This window comes from Melampsora larici-populina (genome assembly GCF_000204055.1).
Source record: "Melampsora larici-populina 98AG31 unplaced genomic scaffold MELLAscaffold_1, whole genome shotgun sequence".
NCBI classification, from domain to species: Eukaryota; Fungi; Basidiomycota; class Pucciniomycetes; order Pucciniales; family Melampsoraceae; genus Melampsora; species Melampsora laricis-populina.
Window position 1 is genome coordinate 3,719,975 of NW_006768765.1, and position 15,101 is coordinate 3,735,075.

General features: G+C 42.9%; 2 protein-coding genes across 2 annotated transcripts; one reads left to right on the forward strand and one right to left on the reverse strand.

Moving 5' to 3' along the window:
- Window positions 1-1,256: 1,256 nt before the first annotated feature.
- MELLADRAFT_87197 (uncharacterized protein) lies at window positions 1,257-3,182 on the forward strand (the record flags this gene model as incomplete). The annotated part of the gene is made up of 3 exons (XM_007403750.1): window positions 1,257-1,659; window positions 1,729-2,988; window positions 3,055-3,182. The coding sequence occupies 3 exons, from the start codon at window positions 1,257-1,259 to the stop codon at window positions 3,180-3,182; spliced, it is 1,791 nt and encodes a 596-aa protein (XP_007403812.1).
- A 3,985-nt stretch (window positions 3,183-7,167) lies between these two features.
- MELLADRAFT_87198 (uncharacterized protein) lies at window positions 7,168-8,079 on the reverse strand (the record flags this gene model as incomplete). The annotated part of the gene is made up of 2 exons (XM_007403809.1): window positions 7,168-7,499; window positions 7,563-8,079. 2 exons carry the CDS (start codon window positions 8,077-8,079, stop codon window positions 7,168-7,170), a joined length of 849 nt encoding a protein of 282 aa, XP_007403871.1.
- Window positions 8,080-15,101: the final 7,022 nt, after the last annotated feature.

The window sequence follows — 15,101 nt, forward strand, 5'->3', positions numbered from 1 at the left end:
TGGACAGAGCTGCTGATGAATGCTAATTGGTTGGCAGTTGGATTCCAACCTCCAGCTGGCTTTGATTTATGTTTGCCCTGTTGATTTCCTAGTATTTCTAGTAGAAATGATTGAAGATGTGGTGGTAAGTAACCAATAGTTTTCCCATTCGGAATTACCAGTCTGATCTGTGGGTACTCCTGTTGTTGATCAGGAATGAATATGTGTATTGGGGAATTGAGAGGGAGCTGTACTTCCGTAGCTGATGACGTCAAGGTGACAATTTTGAAGGTAACACAACCAGCGCACACAACTTGGGGAGTCATACTGTGATATATATGATGATGTGAATGATAATTGGGTGATGGGTGATATGGTTTAATGGATGCAAAAAGTGGAAACTTGACCTTTTTTACTGGTTGACACACATGTTGATATATGTGAATCTGCTCACCAAACTCAATGCAAGTCATACCAGGCTATGACATGCGTGGAAAATCCATGTGGGGAAAGACAAATGGATTTGCCAATGTGGGGCGCTTGTGGGGACAAAACTTGCCGAGATTTGCATGGATCACCACAACCATGGTTATCAACTTATCAAACACGTTATGGGAATTTTAATTACTGCTGTTTCTTGGTCTGCATAGTCCACCGTTCTATGTGGGGTTTATGTGAAAGACATAATTTTATTTGTGATTGATACCACACAAAATCATTTGTAGCTTAGAGGCCATGATGATGCTCATCATTGAGGCTAGGTGATCTCTTTCGGGCCTTGGAACCGGTGCTTTGACGTCTCTGCCGGTCCTTGGGCCTTTTCCCCAGTCAATCGACTGGAAAAAAGGACCCCCTAGGCCTAGGTGGTCAATCTCCAATGCAGAGACCTTGAGAGGTAGACCACCTAGGCTTAAATGGCCTTCTCCAGTCGATCGACTGAAGAGGTGGCCCTGGGACCGGTGCTTTTCTGCTGGTCCCAGGGCCACTCCTCCAGTTGATCGACTGGAGAAGGCCACCTAAGCCTGAGGGGTCTACGGACAAACTTTAATAGGAAGACCACCTAGGCTTAGGTGGCCTGTAAGTGAGAAAGGCCCTTCTCCCACTCAAAGTATACACAACCTGTATGCAATTGAGATTGAAAAAGATATCAATTGATTTTTTTGATCACTCCCTCCCTCTCATTCAATCAATTTTTCATTTCAAATTCAACTCATCCACTCGCATCATCAACTTTTTTTGTTGAACACCAACCAACTTAATAATTCAACCATCATCAAATGGAGGATCTTACCCATACCAATGTTTTAACCCAAATTGGTGAGGATATTATTCCTGGTGACCGCCCACCTACTCCATCCACGATGGATATGGACACCGACTCCGAAGACCAAGATTTGGATGACTCCAATACCCAAATCAAACCAGATGCAGCCAAAGTATTGTCCGCACCCTCGCATCAGGCCTTTCCACAAGCTCCTACGGTTCCTGGACCTCTCTCTCAGTTACAATCATCTGGATTGTCCAAAGCGGAATTGCGGCATGTGACCAAGGCTGAGTTCGAGCGGAATTGCTCCCATCCGGTTCCTGTGCTCCGTCAGCTGCAGACTGGCCCTGACATCCCGGATGATGCAATCAAACACATGGAGGCTGCTGCTGCGATATGTGAGGCCAGAGTTATCAGTATGTCTTTTGAAGATCACAATTTATCAACTCTGATTTCCTTAGCTAACATTTATACATCATTCTTAGATCTGCGTAAAGGCATTCATCCACCACCAAGCGACAAGGTAATTGTCATTGACTTAACAAGAGATGATATGCCTGATCCTACTGTCATTCGACGATCGGACCGTCAGACTAGTGGTGTCAAGAACTATGCTGGCTCCCAAGTCCCCACCACAAAAAGACCACGTCTTGCACTTGATCCGGTCCGAGATGATGGTGAAGAAGAAAACCCTGAGGAGGAAGAAGATGACTTGGACCAACCAAATGATAGAGACAACTTGGACTCTACGATTCTTCCGAATGAACAACAAAACAAGCCAGTCCCTGATGAACATCCCGTACAAACTCAGACTCAAAAAACTCCTCTACGTAATGAAGCTGGAAGTTCTTCTAATGAACAACCAAGTCAGCCAGTTCCTGAGAAAAATCCGTTTCAAACTCAGAATCAAGAATCTCCACCGGAATCTCCTCCACGGAATGAACTTGGACCTTCTTCGAATGAACAATCAAGTCAGCCAGCTCCTGAGAAAAATTCGGTTCAAACTGAGACTGAAAAATCAACTTCAACGGAATCTCCTTCACGTACTCAAGTTGGAACTTCTTCAGGTCCAACTCATTCCAACTCTTGTTCGCCCAAAACTATTGAACCAGTCACACATCAGATTGATCCTATCACGAATCCCACCTCCAACTCAACCATTGATCCGAGAATTGATCCAAACATCACTGTCCAAACGGTTTCAACTGGAGCTAGCTCTTCCACCCAGGCAGCAAGTAGCTTGGGACCGGCCTCTACCAATCCCAATGCAGCACTTGAGAACTCTGCACCACCCAAAGAATCTGCCGAATTACCTTCAACAGGACAGATTACGAACCCGGTGGACAAATGTCTTGCATCTTCAAGCAATGACATCCAATTGCCTGAGGACGACCTGAACCAATTGGACTTAAATGCTATGGACATTGATCTGCCCACTGACAAACCGATGATTGAGCCTGATACACACATGATCAGCGATCCGGAAGACACTCCTAGAGTCACGCCTCGCTCCCTCTTCAACATCAACAAAGAGGTCTTTATGGAAGCTTTCAAGATGTTTCCCATCCGAATCTCACGTGCAAAATATGCAGAGGGACGCGACCTTGTTTTAAATTTGTTAATGTTGAGATCAAAACATATTCCACTCCTTGTCAACCCAAGATATGGAATTCCAAAGGGTGTTACCTTTTCAGACTCTGAGATGATGTCTCCGGGGGAATGGATTCAAAACCTGACACAACAAGGTGAGTACTTGGAATGGTATATGGTACATTTGACTGAGACCAGCAACTGATTCAGTATTTTCAAAGGTGTTGATTTCTTCTCACCTCAGCAAGGAGAGCTGCTGTTCAGTTCCGAAATTTGGACCCCTATCTTATTCCGACCGGAAGATGATCCTCCAAAAAACAAGACTTCAATGGCTTTCCAAATCTATTGACTAATGAGACCACTTGCATATCCTTCTGAATACCATCAGCGAGAGGCGTCTCGTTTATTTCAGGATGCAATTGCAGTAGCAGCAGACGAAGTCATACGTCATGAAGATTTTTCGGCCAAACCCGACTTGACGGATTACGAGAACAGCTTTCGATTTGTTACATATCTTCTCGAAACCAGCCCAAAGCTTGGATCAGCCGGAGTACACTTAATTGAAGATTCAAATGCCATGAAGAAGGCTGCAAGTCTAATCAATCTTAACTACTTTGCTACAAATGTTCATAATGTGATCCTTGGTGTGGCAATACTTGATTTATATGCAAAAATGCCTAAAGGAAAAAGCTCAAATGAAGATAAGGAACTTTATAATCGTCTTGATAGTCAAATCAAACTTGTTAAGAAATCTAGATTTACCTGGGGTTGTTTAGGATCATTTTTAATCAGTGGTGTCAGAGGTTTAATGCTCACTTCAAGGGACTGCAAGAATACTCCGGCTCCAACTGTTTTAGCTGTTGTGAAGGCTGCAGCTGACATACAGAAGGCCAGAAATGTATTAATCAAAGAAACCATATGGATTAGGACTCACGACTACATCATGAGGCTTTTGTCTAGGAATTACAACTCTTTCAAAGGTGATACTTCAGTTTCTAATGCCAAGTTTGATGGTGTGCATGTGCAAAAGGTACCCTTGGCAGTATGTTTGGCTTATGACATTGGTTATTACTGGAGTACCAGGATATCAAGTAACTGTTTGCTACTTCCTGTACCCTATTGTACCGAAGTGGGTGTACAAGGGGCCAGTCTTCAGTTATTGGGTGAAGAAGATGATTGGTACAATCATAATTGTTGATCATGAAATAAAATATGCTTATCTTGAATGAAAAAAATGCTGTCTTGTACTTTTTTTTTATTTCAAACAATTTTGTAATGGCAATACATGTCATGGAGCCAAGTTTGCAAGTACAGAATTAAAAAATGTTGTCTTGTACTTTTTTTTTATTTTAAACAATTTTGTAATGGCAATACATGTCATGGAACCAAGCTTGCAAGTACGGAATTAAGACAATTCTTTGCCCACGACTGATCACATGACTTCAACCCACATTCTGGCCATGCTGACAGTATACAACCACATGTATAATGATCAGCAAACCACAAGCTGGCCCTGGGTTGGTTTTCTATAAGTTTGGAGTCAAACTTGTAGCAGAAAGATCAAAGGTATAAGTATTTTTGCCGTCACTTCCAACATCACATCAATCAAGTGCTTCCATCCAGGTATTATTTCATCAATCTTCCGTCACTTTCATAGCTTCAGATTTTCATCTCATGTTGTGAGGGTGGAGTGGTAGCAGACAGTGACTTGAGGATATGTGAACTCTTTAGGGGTAAGAATAGGTGACTGAGGGGAACCCCGATAACTGGTCTAGCCTCTTGATTCACATATCACCAAGTCCTGTGTGTTCCACTCCATTCTCATTATATGTGGGTGATCATTCTGAAGCATTCCACATGAACTGACCTTTGTTTTCCTCTTTCTGGAGCCAGGTTTTTGGGGTGAGATGTTATATCTCTCTGAGCAAGGTAACCCTAATCATGACTAACTTACTTATCTTAAACAGATGGCTAAGCACCCATCTGATGCCAAGAAGAAAAAGCAAGCTGTTAAGCGGGCTGAGTATAAGGCAGCTAGGAAAGTTCTTTATAAACAGGTGAAGAATAAAAATTTACGTCAGACAAATCGTGAAGCTGAAAGAAGTCAAACTAGAGAAGTTGTAAGTAAGAAAATTGACGGTGGTATTAGAGTAAGGTTTGGCCTTCCCAAAGATTGTCAGGTTTCCCGGGTTCCTGCATTTGGACAGCCTAAAATCAGGGAAGTTACCAGAGGTACAGTGGTGTTGGTGAATCTGGCCGCAAACAAATTGATTTGTGTAGTCAGATTCAATCATGAGGTACATTGGACTCTTCCTCATAAAAGTAACATATGCTGACAATAAGATGGACTGTGTAGGATCCTTCTAGCACTGATCCATCATCAATCCAGCTCTGGGAGGATTTCCGTCGAGCTATTAGAACCATGCATTTACATGCAGAGAGTAGAGGAAACCTTCCGGACAATCATGCGGTTATGGCTCTGCCTGAGGAAGAAAGGCAAGGTAAAATGAGGGGATTTGGTTTCCGGTCTACCAGACAAGCTGGCAAACACAAGTACGGAAAGAAAATTAGTAAGTAGGGATGTTTCTTCTTGCAATTGAACCTCAAGGTTCACTCTACGGTGACTGCTTTACAGGTCCTTTTGCACAGAATTCTAGCACTAGCGGTGACTTTGGTAAACTTAAGGAAGATGAAATGCGGCAAGATGATTTACCATGGGTTCATAACTTCCAGGCTGAAAGGACTTCCTCTCTCTGCTTACATGCATATGAAAGCAATAGGGAAGTTGCAATCAAAACTTGTGCTCCTTCTTGGGCTTCCAGAGAACCAGTTCCAGGGACTAAGGAATGGACAAAGTCGCCCAATGGGCAGGTGTTTGTAGGGTCAAGTACCATTGTGACCTCAGGAGGCTTCCGCAATGCCCCACATTGTGACTTTGATGCCACTGGGTTTGCATCCGGGTTCTTTTGTTTGATTGATGCTTACACATGTTGAGTTTTCTTTGTATTATACTTGTCACCATGTGTTTAATTAACTGATCAACATGTCTATAGCCAATATCATTTCACCAGAGAGACGATTGGCACTGCAGGCCCAAAGGGCCGAAGAATTGTTGGAAGAAAAGAAGACTGGGAAGTATGTCCAGAAGGAACATCCTGAAGTTGGTGCTCAGTTTATCATGGTGGTTGGGCATTTTGAGTTTAAGATAGATATCAATGCAGCAGATTTGGTAGAGTTGATTTGGGCGACTGACATTAATCATTACACTAGTCATGCACTTTTTTCACTAGAAGAGCAAAAAAAGTTGACAAGTTTAAAAGCAGCAATTACCAGGCAGAAAAATAAAGCTAGGACTGTTGGTCAATCCGGTGGGACCATGAGTCTTGATGGTCAGCATGTGGTGGCCTATGCTTCTTGCTCTCAAATCACATCAGCAGTTGTACAAGCAATGAATAATATCATGGATATGAGGGGGGATATGGATGATGACGCTTGGGAAAGATACCATCCTAAAATTGCTGGAACATATGATGAGCAGCTTGAAAGGAAGATTGACTCATATCACCAATCACACGGTTCTGTTCTAAAATATTTACAATGATTTCTTTTCTTTATCTCAATAGTATGTTTAAAAATGAATTGGAAAGAGTATGTGACCCTACTGATACTTTTGAGTCCCTTGTGGAACGTGAGATTGATAGGCAGATTTACCATATAGTATCTCAACTTCATTATCAGAGTCCTTTGAGTCCGGAAGACGCACTAAACCCATTAAATCACATACTTTACCACACTTATGTTGGTCCTTAAAGTTTCTCAAACCCTTCTTTCCTGTATTTCCTTCACTCCAAGTTAACCTGTGCAATGCAATACTCAAATACTCAGCTACTTACAATCAGAGGGATTAGTAATACGGAGTGGGACTTACAAACTATCATCCACAATCAATGGGTCAGTAAGGACACTTCCTACGCCTTGCAGGTCAGCAACTATCCGCTTGCCACTATAGTATTGGTATGACCAATGAGTCAGTGCATGCATCACATCATGAGTCATGTCACCTTCTGGCCCACGACACTCAAAGTTGACATTGCTAGTATACTTGCAATAATTCTTGACGTCAAGCAGTTCTTCAAAGAAATATGCTGAATCTGGACTCATACTTCTCCCGGAGTAGACTGGAAAGTTATTTACAATCTGCGATATTCAATATGGTTAGTATCATACTAGACATCAAGCTAGTTCCTAGACTTACACGTATGTCGCCAATTATTCTTGCTAGATGAGGGGAGAGCTTGATCCTATCAACTTCCAATGCCTTTTGCTTGAATTGCTCATTCTGTGTGAACATCCAGCACAGATTTACGGTACGGCAAAACCATCCGCTTTTTAGCCACCATAGGTATCACATCACCCGTTGCATCCTTTCCAAAGGCTTTGTAGCATATCCTGAAACCGCCTTCACCAATTTTGATACTCTCATCAACCTTGAAATAATACTGAACTGCCTTCCATTCGGGCTTTCCTTTGGAACTAGATTGCATGTGTAATCTCTTTCCGTCAATAAAACCATCTGATGTAGGATTAGATGGAAGTGGTGCAGCCATTGGAAAGTTTTGCCCAAAGGCAGAAATGTCCATGGGTGCACGGAAATCAAAGGCTACAACTACAAACAAAAATGGAATGTCAGATTGTTGTTGTGAATTCAGAGCAGTGAGCTTTCACTTACGTGTGTGATTTGGTGGTACTACCTCGGTGATTTGTGCTCTTTCATCAATTGCATTTAAGTGCCTCATGTTGGGCGGAGGAGTGAAAAGTGGTGGTAGAGAGCTTAAGCTATTATTATTGGTCTGACTTTTAAAAGGCCTGACAGGTTGGTTCAACTTTGAGGTTGTAGCCCTTTTGGTGCGGGTTAGGGGTGGTGAGGTGATTCGAGTAGAAGTTGAAGGGGTAGATTTGGATTTCTTTCTAGTGGTTTTGCTCAATGAATATCTAGCAGTACCGAGAGAATTGTCACTACTGAAGTAATCGTCAAGCTCCTGATCTGAAATAGTCAGTTCTTCCGAAGCTTTTCTTTTGCCTCTTTTAGTCTTAGCCGTAGTCGCTGAGGTGAGAGGTCTAGCAATATTGGGATGGGCGGAATAATACTTTTCAGCAAGGAAGATAAGTTCAAGAGCTGGTTCGCCTTTGGTGGTGTCTAGGTGATTACCAAGGACTTCATCATCGTGCAAAATACAGGGTGGCATTTTACCTTTGCCAGGCTTGGCCAGAGAAAACCATTGAGGATCGTATTCAAGAGGTGGTTGAGGATATTTGTTGTCAGATACCGGTGTGTGGTCCCAAAGGTCAAAAATCGCTTTCTTTGTTGGGGCTAAGATAGATCTAAGATTCCTATTGACATTAACAATTCCACGGACCAAACTGTGGGTGTGATGCTTGTTGTTATACTGAACCATCCATCCAACAGAGCATGCACGCCCAGCTGGTGTAGAGAACGGTGCTGGTTTCGGAGCTGCTGGGTGACCATACATTTGCTTGCTACTAGCTTGAGCTCGGAAAGCGTCCCGGTGTGGAAATCAGAATTGGGGTAACCCCATTATTTTATTAACTTTCATTTTAAAATACGAGAAACTACATTTTTTAGAACATTACATCAATAATGTGTTTTTAAATTAGTTCTTTATTTAGTTCATTTCTTTTTTTTTCATTTTCTTTCTCTCTTTACTTAATTTCAATTTTCAATTTTCAATTTTTATTTTTTATCTTATTTAGTTTGATCATATATGTCAAGTTTTATTATGTGAAGTGTTATATTTTTATTTCTCTATTTTTCTTTTTATGGGTTATGTAGTTTGATGGATGAGGTGTAGTGTAAAATGAAGTCAAATTTCGAATTTATGGGTTTAGAGGTTATGTGTAGTTGAATGTTGTATGGGTTACATAGGGTGTACAGGCTTAAACTTGAAATTTCGAATTTTATGGGTTTAAAAAGTCATGGTTACAGATGTGTATGGTTTTAACAAGTTATGTGTAGAGGAATCATGGTTTTGAGGTATGGGTTTAAATAAGGCTGAATTTCGAAAATCCAGCAACTCAGACAGATGGTGGTAAACTGGGGTGGTGGTAAACTGGGGTGGTAAACTGAAAAAGCAAGTAGGGATCGGTGTGAAATTATAAATTCATCAGATTATCAAACACCAATATTGGCAAATACAAAATCACAAATGAAAAGGATGATTTTGAAACTCGAAAATGGCTTTCAAAATTCCATAAAAGGCTCCATTTTCAATCATGAGACTTTATTTCAAATGTACTACATCAGTTTTTTAGAGGGTAAATCATGTGGAAGGCATCATATGGGCGCATCTGAGCATGAAAAATCAATTATAAACCATATACAGCATTATCAGTGGTAATATCAGGTGGTAAACTGGGTAAATTCAATTTCGAGTATTTTCACATAAAATCGAATTCCATTTTAAGGGTACAACCAATAGAGTTAGAGTTTAGCTTGGCTGAGCAAAGTTGTAGAGCGGAAGCAGACCTTTTTTTTCTGTCTATTCAGATTTTTGATACAGTCCCTATTTCTTATCTTTTTTCAGGTTTTAAGGGTAAATTGGCGGATTTTTCAGTTTTTGTGGTAAACAGCTCAGTTTTGATGATAAATGTGTGCTTGAAAATTTGTGAATGATACATGTGGGTGAGTTGAGGATGTTTATCAATTTTAATTTGGGGGTTGTTCAATGAATTGTGTGTGAAAAAGTTGTTTGAAGGTGGATTTCGAGTTTGAGGGTTGTTTTTGTCTTACTTTCTTTTTTTGTGTGTGTTTCAATTTTGATATAGTCAAGGGTCTCTTTTCTTTCCCTTTGGGAGCCTTTTAGTTAGCAAAAATAATTACTAGATTTTTAGAATAAGCTTTTATCTTTTATTATTATCATTCAGGTAAACAACTAATGAGAGTTGGAATTTTATAATAATAAGACCATTATTCATCTTTTAATTAATTTCTTGTTGAGTTGTAAGCTCATTTGCTCATTTGGAAGGTGCCTGAGTGCGCCTAGATTGTGCTATTTTTGAAGTTATTGTCCTATTTCAGCCTGGTTCTTATTAATCCAAAGACTTGAAGGTCTTAAATTTAATTCATTGATAATCAAAGTCCCTGTTTAAGAAGGGCATTTCTTTCTTTGATTGAAGTCTTTCAATTCACCATCTCAAGACTTATTTCTCTTTTGATTGTGTGTGTTTGTTGATTTGTGTCTTCATTCCTCCCCTTCTTGGCTCTGCTTTCAGCTGTGTACTGAAAGAGTTCTACACCGGTCGGCCTTCTTTTGATGCAGTGAATTGACATGAGAGCCAGTAGAGACGGATTTTGCAACAATCGATTGGGCTGCAGCTCTAGCAGCGGCGATCTTAGGAGCAGGAGGACGAGTTGAAGACTGAGCTTGCAAGCCGGGTGGTTTTTGAGCATTGGAATGCTCTAAGTTTGACTCTAGGCAAGGTCTACAGATCCTGAGTTCTCCAGAGCGTAGAGTTGAGGGACATAGGGCACATTGAGAATGCTGTGTGTTGTTCATGATGTGGTGTGAAAAGAAGGGTTGTATGTGAGTCGGATGGTCTTGAGTTGGTTTGACAAGTTAGACTTTGTGGAATAGGTGAAAGCTGATAGTGATTGGTTGTAAATTTTCTCTATGGTTGACTCGGTAGGGATCGTAGTAATGATCACATTAGGTTTTGATGGGTGTGCATTTACCCAAAAGGTGAACTTGTGGTCCGGTTAGGTATTGGGTTTTGTTGTTTTATACATATGTGAAGTTTGACATGATGAAAATCGATTTCTTGAAATTTTCATGTAATATTTGTGCCAAAGTGCCAAGTCGGTGGTTGATATTTGAGTTGTGGTCTGGAAATTGTGAAAACTGGCAGAAAGATAGGTTTTATCCCCAATACAGGCGGTTTCAGACCAGTATTAGGATTAAATCCGATGTTTATTCCAGTTTTGTCAATTTCTGACCCGGGGATTCTGAAATTTTGATTTTGAAATTTCAAGTTGTCACTTTGGCACATGTCGCATTCCGTATTCACCCACGTCGCCAACCAGTGGTAAAAACTCGGGCAAAAACATTTCATTTGTAGGACTATATTTGTAAGGTGTACGAGTCTTCCTATCAGCTTCTCGATCTCTTTGTGAGTATGTCCCCCTTGCTTCTGTAGCGCTTCGTCGACTTGTCTCTTTCTCATTTCTAACTTGTCCTCTGGCAGTTGTACCGTCTTATCTCTACCGTTCCATATGAACCCGATATATTTCTGTTCTGTCTTGAACTCTGCGTACTTCCCTTCATTAGTAAGTACTCCTAGCTCGGCACTTGCCTTCACCACCTCATGCATTGACACCTTGTTTTCCTCGTTTTTCCTTCTGACAAATAGATTGTCATCGACCCACCTGAAAACTCCCAAGAAATTGAACTTTTTGTGCATGAGCTCTTTCCACGCATCCGCTGGGCCACCGAAGCTTCCGCATCCTGCCACTCCTCCAAATGATACCCTCAAATCTAAGTAGATTTTGCCTTCCGTTCCTCGTACCATCAAGTAGCGCCATTGTGAGGGGTGTATGGGGATCTGCCTGTAGGCCTTCTCCCAATCAAATATGCCCAACTCAAGCTCCTCTTTGTGTTATCTCAAGAAATTTAGGACCCTTGCGAAATTGTCCCAGGTCGTTTCGAAGTCTGCTTTATTCACGAAGGAATTTACTGATGGTGTACTTTTGTCGTTCTTGGGGTAGGAAAGGTTGTTGATAATCCGGATTGTGCCGTCTCCGTTAACCACTCTCCCCATTGGGCTTGTTCTAAAGAATCCGATTCTCTCGTAGACCTCCTTTTCCGTGAATAGCCCCACCATCCTCCCTGCCTTCAGCTCCTTCTCAATCTTCTCTCGGGCCATCTGCTTCTCTTCCTCGGTCCTCACGTGGTTTTCAGGTGAGTACCATTTCTTGCCGCTCAGAGTGTGTTCGGGTATCCCTTGATGGAACCCCTCCTCAAAGCCTTCAATTATCTTCTTGAATTTTCCGCCTACGCCTAATGCATCTGCCAACTCTTTCCAGGCTCTTATGTTCATCTCACATTTCACTCTCGTTGGCCATTGTGGGGCTCTGGCTTCCGCACTCTCTCCTGCACTCTTCTTCCTCCTTTCTGGCATTCCGCTTGTTTTCCTCGGTTCCTCTTCCGCCATTGACTCCCCACATCTCTTCTCGGGGATTTTACTCTTGCTGCTAAGGCTATCGTAGTGAGAAAGAGGGGGGCAACACATCATGTCAACTTCTATGTCTTTCCTCGGCTCCTCACTCTCTCACTGCTACACGTGGCTTCGTATAGGTTATTTGTTGGAAGAAACAAACGGGGGGGTATATAATTTCACTGGGGATACAAGTGCATTACATCTCCGTACTACAATTGAGGTCTGTGGGGTGTGACATGTAACTCCCTCCCTTCTCCGCTTCTACGACCTCTCCCCCTGTTCTCTCCTCCACAGTTAATAGGTCTGTGCAGGGCACATACGGGAGAATGAAAAAGGGAATGGGGTAAGTTCCTGGAAGAACTATATGTCTTAGACTCTTTCACTTACTAATTTGGCTTTGAACCTCCTATGTTCTTAGATCCTCCACTGGGATTTCCTCCCTTTGCTCCTGGCGTCACCTCGCCGTTCGGGTAATTGTTTACAAATCCGCTTCCGCTAGCATGAGGCTGCTCTTGCCACGGCGCGTGGTAGGTTGGGACCTGGCTAGGGTATCCAAACGATCGGTATGGGCCTGGGCCCTGCTGGGCCGGTTGAAAAGGCTGGTAGTGCCCGTAACTGCCTCCGTTGACCGGATAGCCTCCTGTGGATGCACCGTAGTAACCTCATACATGTCCTCCTCTTCTAGCTTGCCACTTGTTTCCTCTCTGTATCTTTCCTCCACCACGCCAACCAGTTCCGCCTCTCTCTCCGCTTGAACCTCTACCTCGCTGGTTTCCGGATGCGAACTGCCTCTTCTCAAACCCCGTAATCTTCGTGGTCGCTGCCTGGCTCGCAACTTGGCCTGTTTGGTCGGCCAACATCTTCTGTCCCGTGGCGTAGGGGTTCTCGGTGAAACTTCGCTCTCCTAACGACTCCGCCTTGTCTTTCGCCGCCCTCAGGATGTCCTCGTGCAAGATTCCTGCTCGACACATCTCTCGTTTCTTGGATTCTCCGATCCTCACCTGCATCACTAGTCGTCTGACCTGGAACATATCCAACGCTCCCGTAAGTTCTCTCGCTGTTCTTTCTAACCGTCTCCTCAGCTGACACTTACTTTCATGCAGTATTTCAGTGCAATCATCCAACAAGATGTAGATCTCCTTATCTCGATGACGTTCTTCTTGTGCTCTTTTAGCATCTCCGCACAAGTCTTCATGTGATAGTGCTCTTCTACGTATTGGATGAACAAATTGATGGCGTCTATCCACTCCCCATAGGTCATGAGGAGCTCCTCTTTCGCTGTGAGTCCCGTGTACGTTACTGACTCGTCCTCTTGTAACTCTTTGATTGACTTGGTCTTCTTCGTACTAGCCTTCTGGGAGTCTAGACCGATCCACTCCATATTGAACACCGTTAACGGGACATAGCTAGTCAACTTTGTCATCCGTTTGTTGATTCCGTTTGACAACTGGAGGAGGTTTGAGTTTGAAAATTGTTTATCGACAAATACGATCTCGCTCTCTGGGTCCACTAGATCTCTAATATCTCGGTCCTTTGTCTTTGGCTTCGTTTGCCGTGAGTGTTCTTCCACCTTTCCGGGTTCAAACCCTCCTTCGTCTGAGTCGCTCCTTCCTGCCACTAAGGATGCTGTTCGTTGACGTATGGCTCTCTCCTTCTTGTGCCTTGTTGGACCTTCCGGACTGGGGATTCTGGCTGACCTTAGGTCTTCTAGATCGTATGGCACTACTCCATAAGCCGCTTTGTAGGCCTTGATCATCACTCTTCCCACCTCGACGTTGTTCTCTGCATACGTTTTGACTATCGATTTCCACCAAAGGTCTCTAGCCGCATCACCTGAGTTGCTAGGCTGACATGCTATCCAAACAAACAAATGGTGATCCAACATGATGTTAGCACCTAATCTTTCTTGACTTCTTGTCTTTCCTCAAGGAATATTAAATTAACAACTTCTTCTGCCATACTATGTCTGATCTGATCTTGTTCGTTTAAGATTTTGATGTATCACAAAGGTCAGATCTAGCTCTTCCCGCCTCGGTATCACCGGATCTCTCCTTTGGAGTTTGTTTTCTGGGTTCATTTTTCCCCACATTTGCTGACTTCGCTTTTTCCATTTCCACAGATATAGCTCTGGTTGCCTCGGCTGTGCCGGTTACTGGGTTCTTCCCTCTACTTCGACATCAGGATCTAGCTCCTGTCGCCTCAACCATTTGGTTGGAGACCCATCCTCTTCAGAGGTACTTGGATGTCTTCCCGGTGTCCTTCCTCGGGCTCTATCTCTTTTGATACATCCGGTGAAGGAAGGACGGAGAGTGGTAGGTTGAAATCAACCCCGATGATAAAGAGAAAAAAGGGGGGGATATGATGATGAAGAAAAGGTTAAAAGAGAGGATCACAAGGGGTTACAGTTCTTACGATTTATTCGGATCTTCAGTCTCCCCCTCTGTTCTGCAGGCTCTGCTCCAGAGTCTGTTTCTTCCTTTCCTTCCTTTCCGTCTGATCCTACCGCGTCCTCCTTGTCTACGCTCCGTTCTTCGTCACTTCCACTTCCTCTCTCGTCTTCTTCCTCATCTTCTCCCGGTGTGTTCGGTGCCAGGACTCTTGACGCCTCCGTCTCTTCGTTCTTTCCTTCTCTGTTTTGAGACCTACTTCTAGTTCCTGCTCCTTCAGTTCCCTCTTTCAGTGCCTCTTCTGCTAATCTTCTTGCTTCTTGTAAAGTTTCGTCAAAGGTTGCCATCTGTTGTATTTCTTCGTTTGCTGGGTTATGCTGGTTTTCCTTCTTCTTTTTGTTGTTCGACTTGACAAAATCTTTTGAACAGATGAAATATATATTTATAGTTTGAAACTTTGAAAGAGCTGAGATGTGCTGTTTGGAAGATAGGCTGCTGTGCGGGAACTCGGGTGATAGGCTAGAAGTTTTCTTCTTGCGTCTCTCTCTCCAAGACTTCTGCGAGTTCCCTCGTTATAAGCATATCTTCACATCTACACACATCTACCAGCTCATGGAACTCCACACCAAGTCGTACCTTGGTTGGTGTCA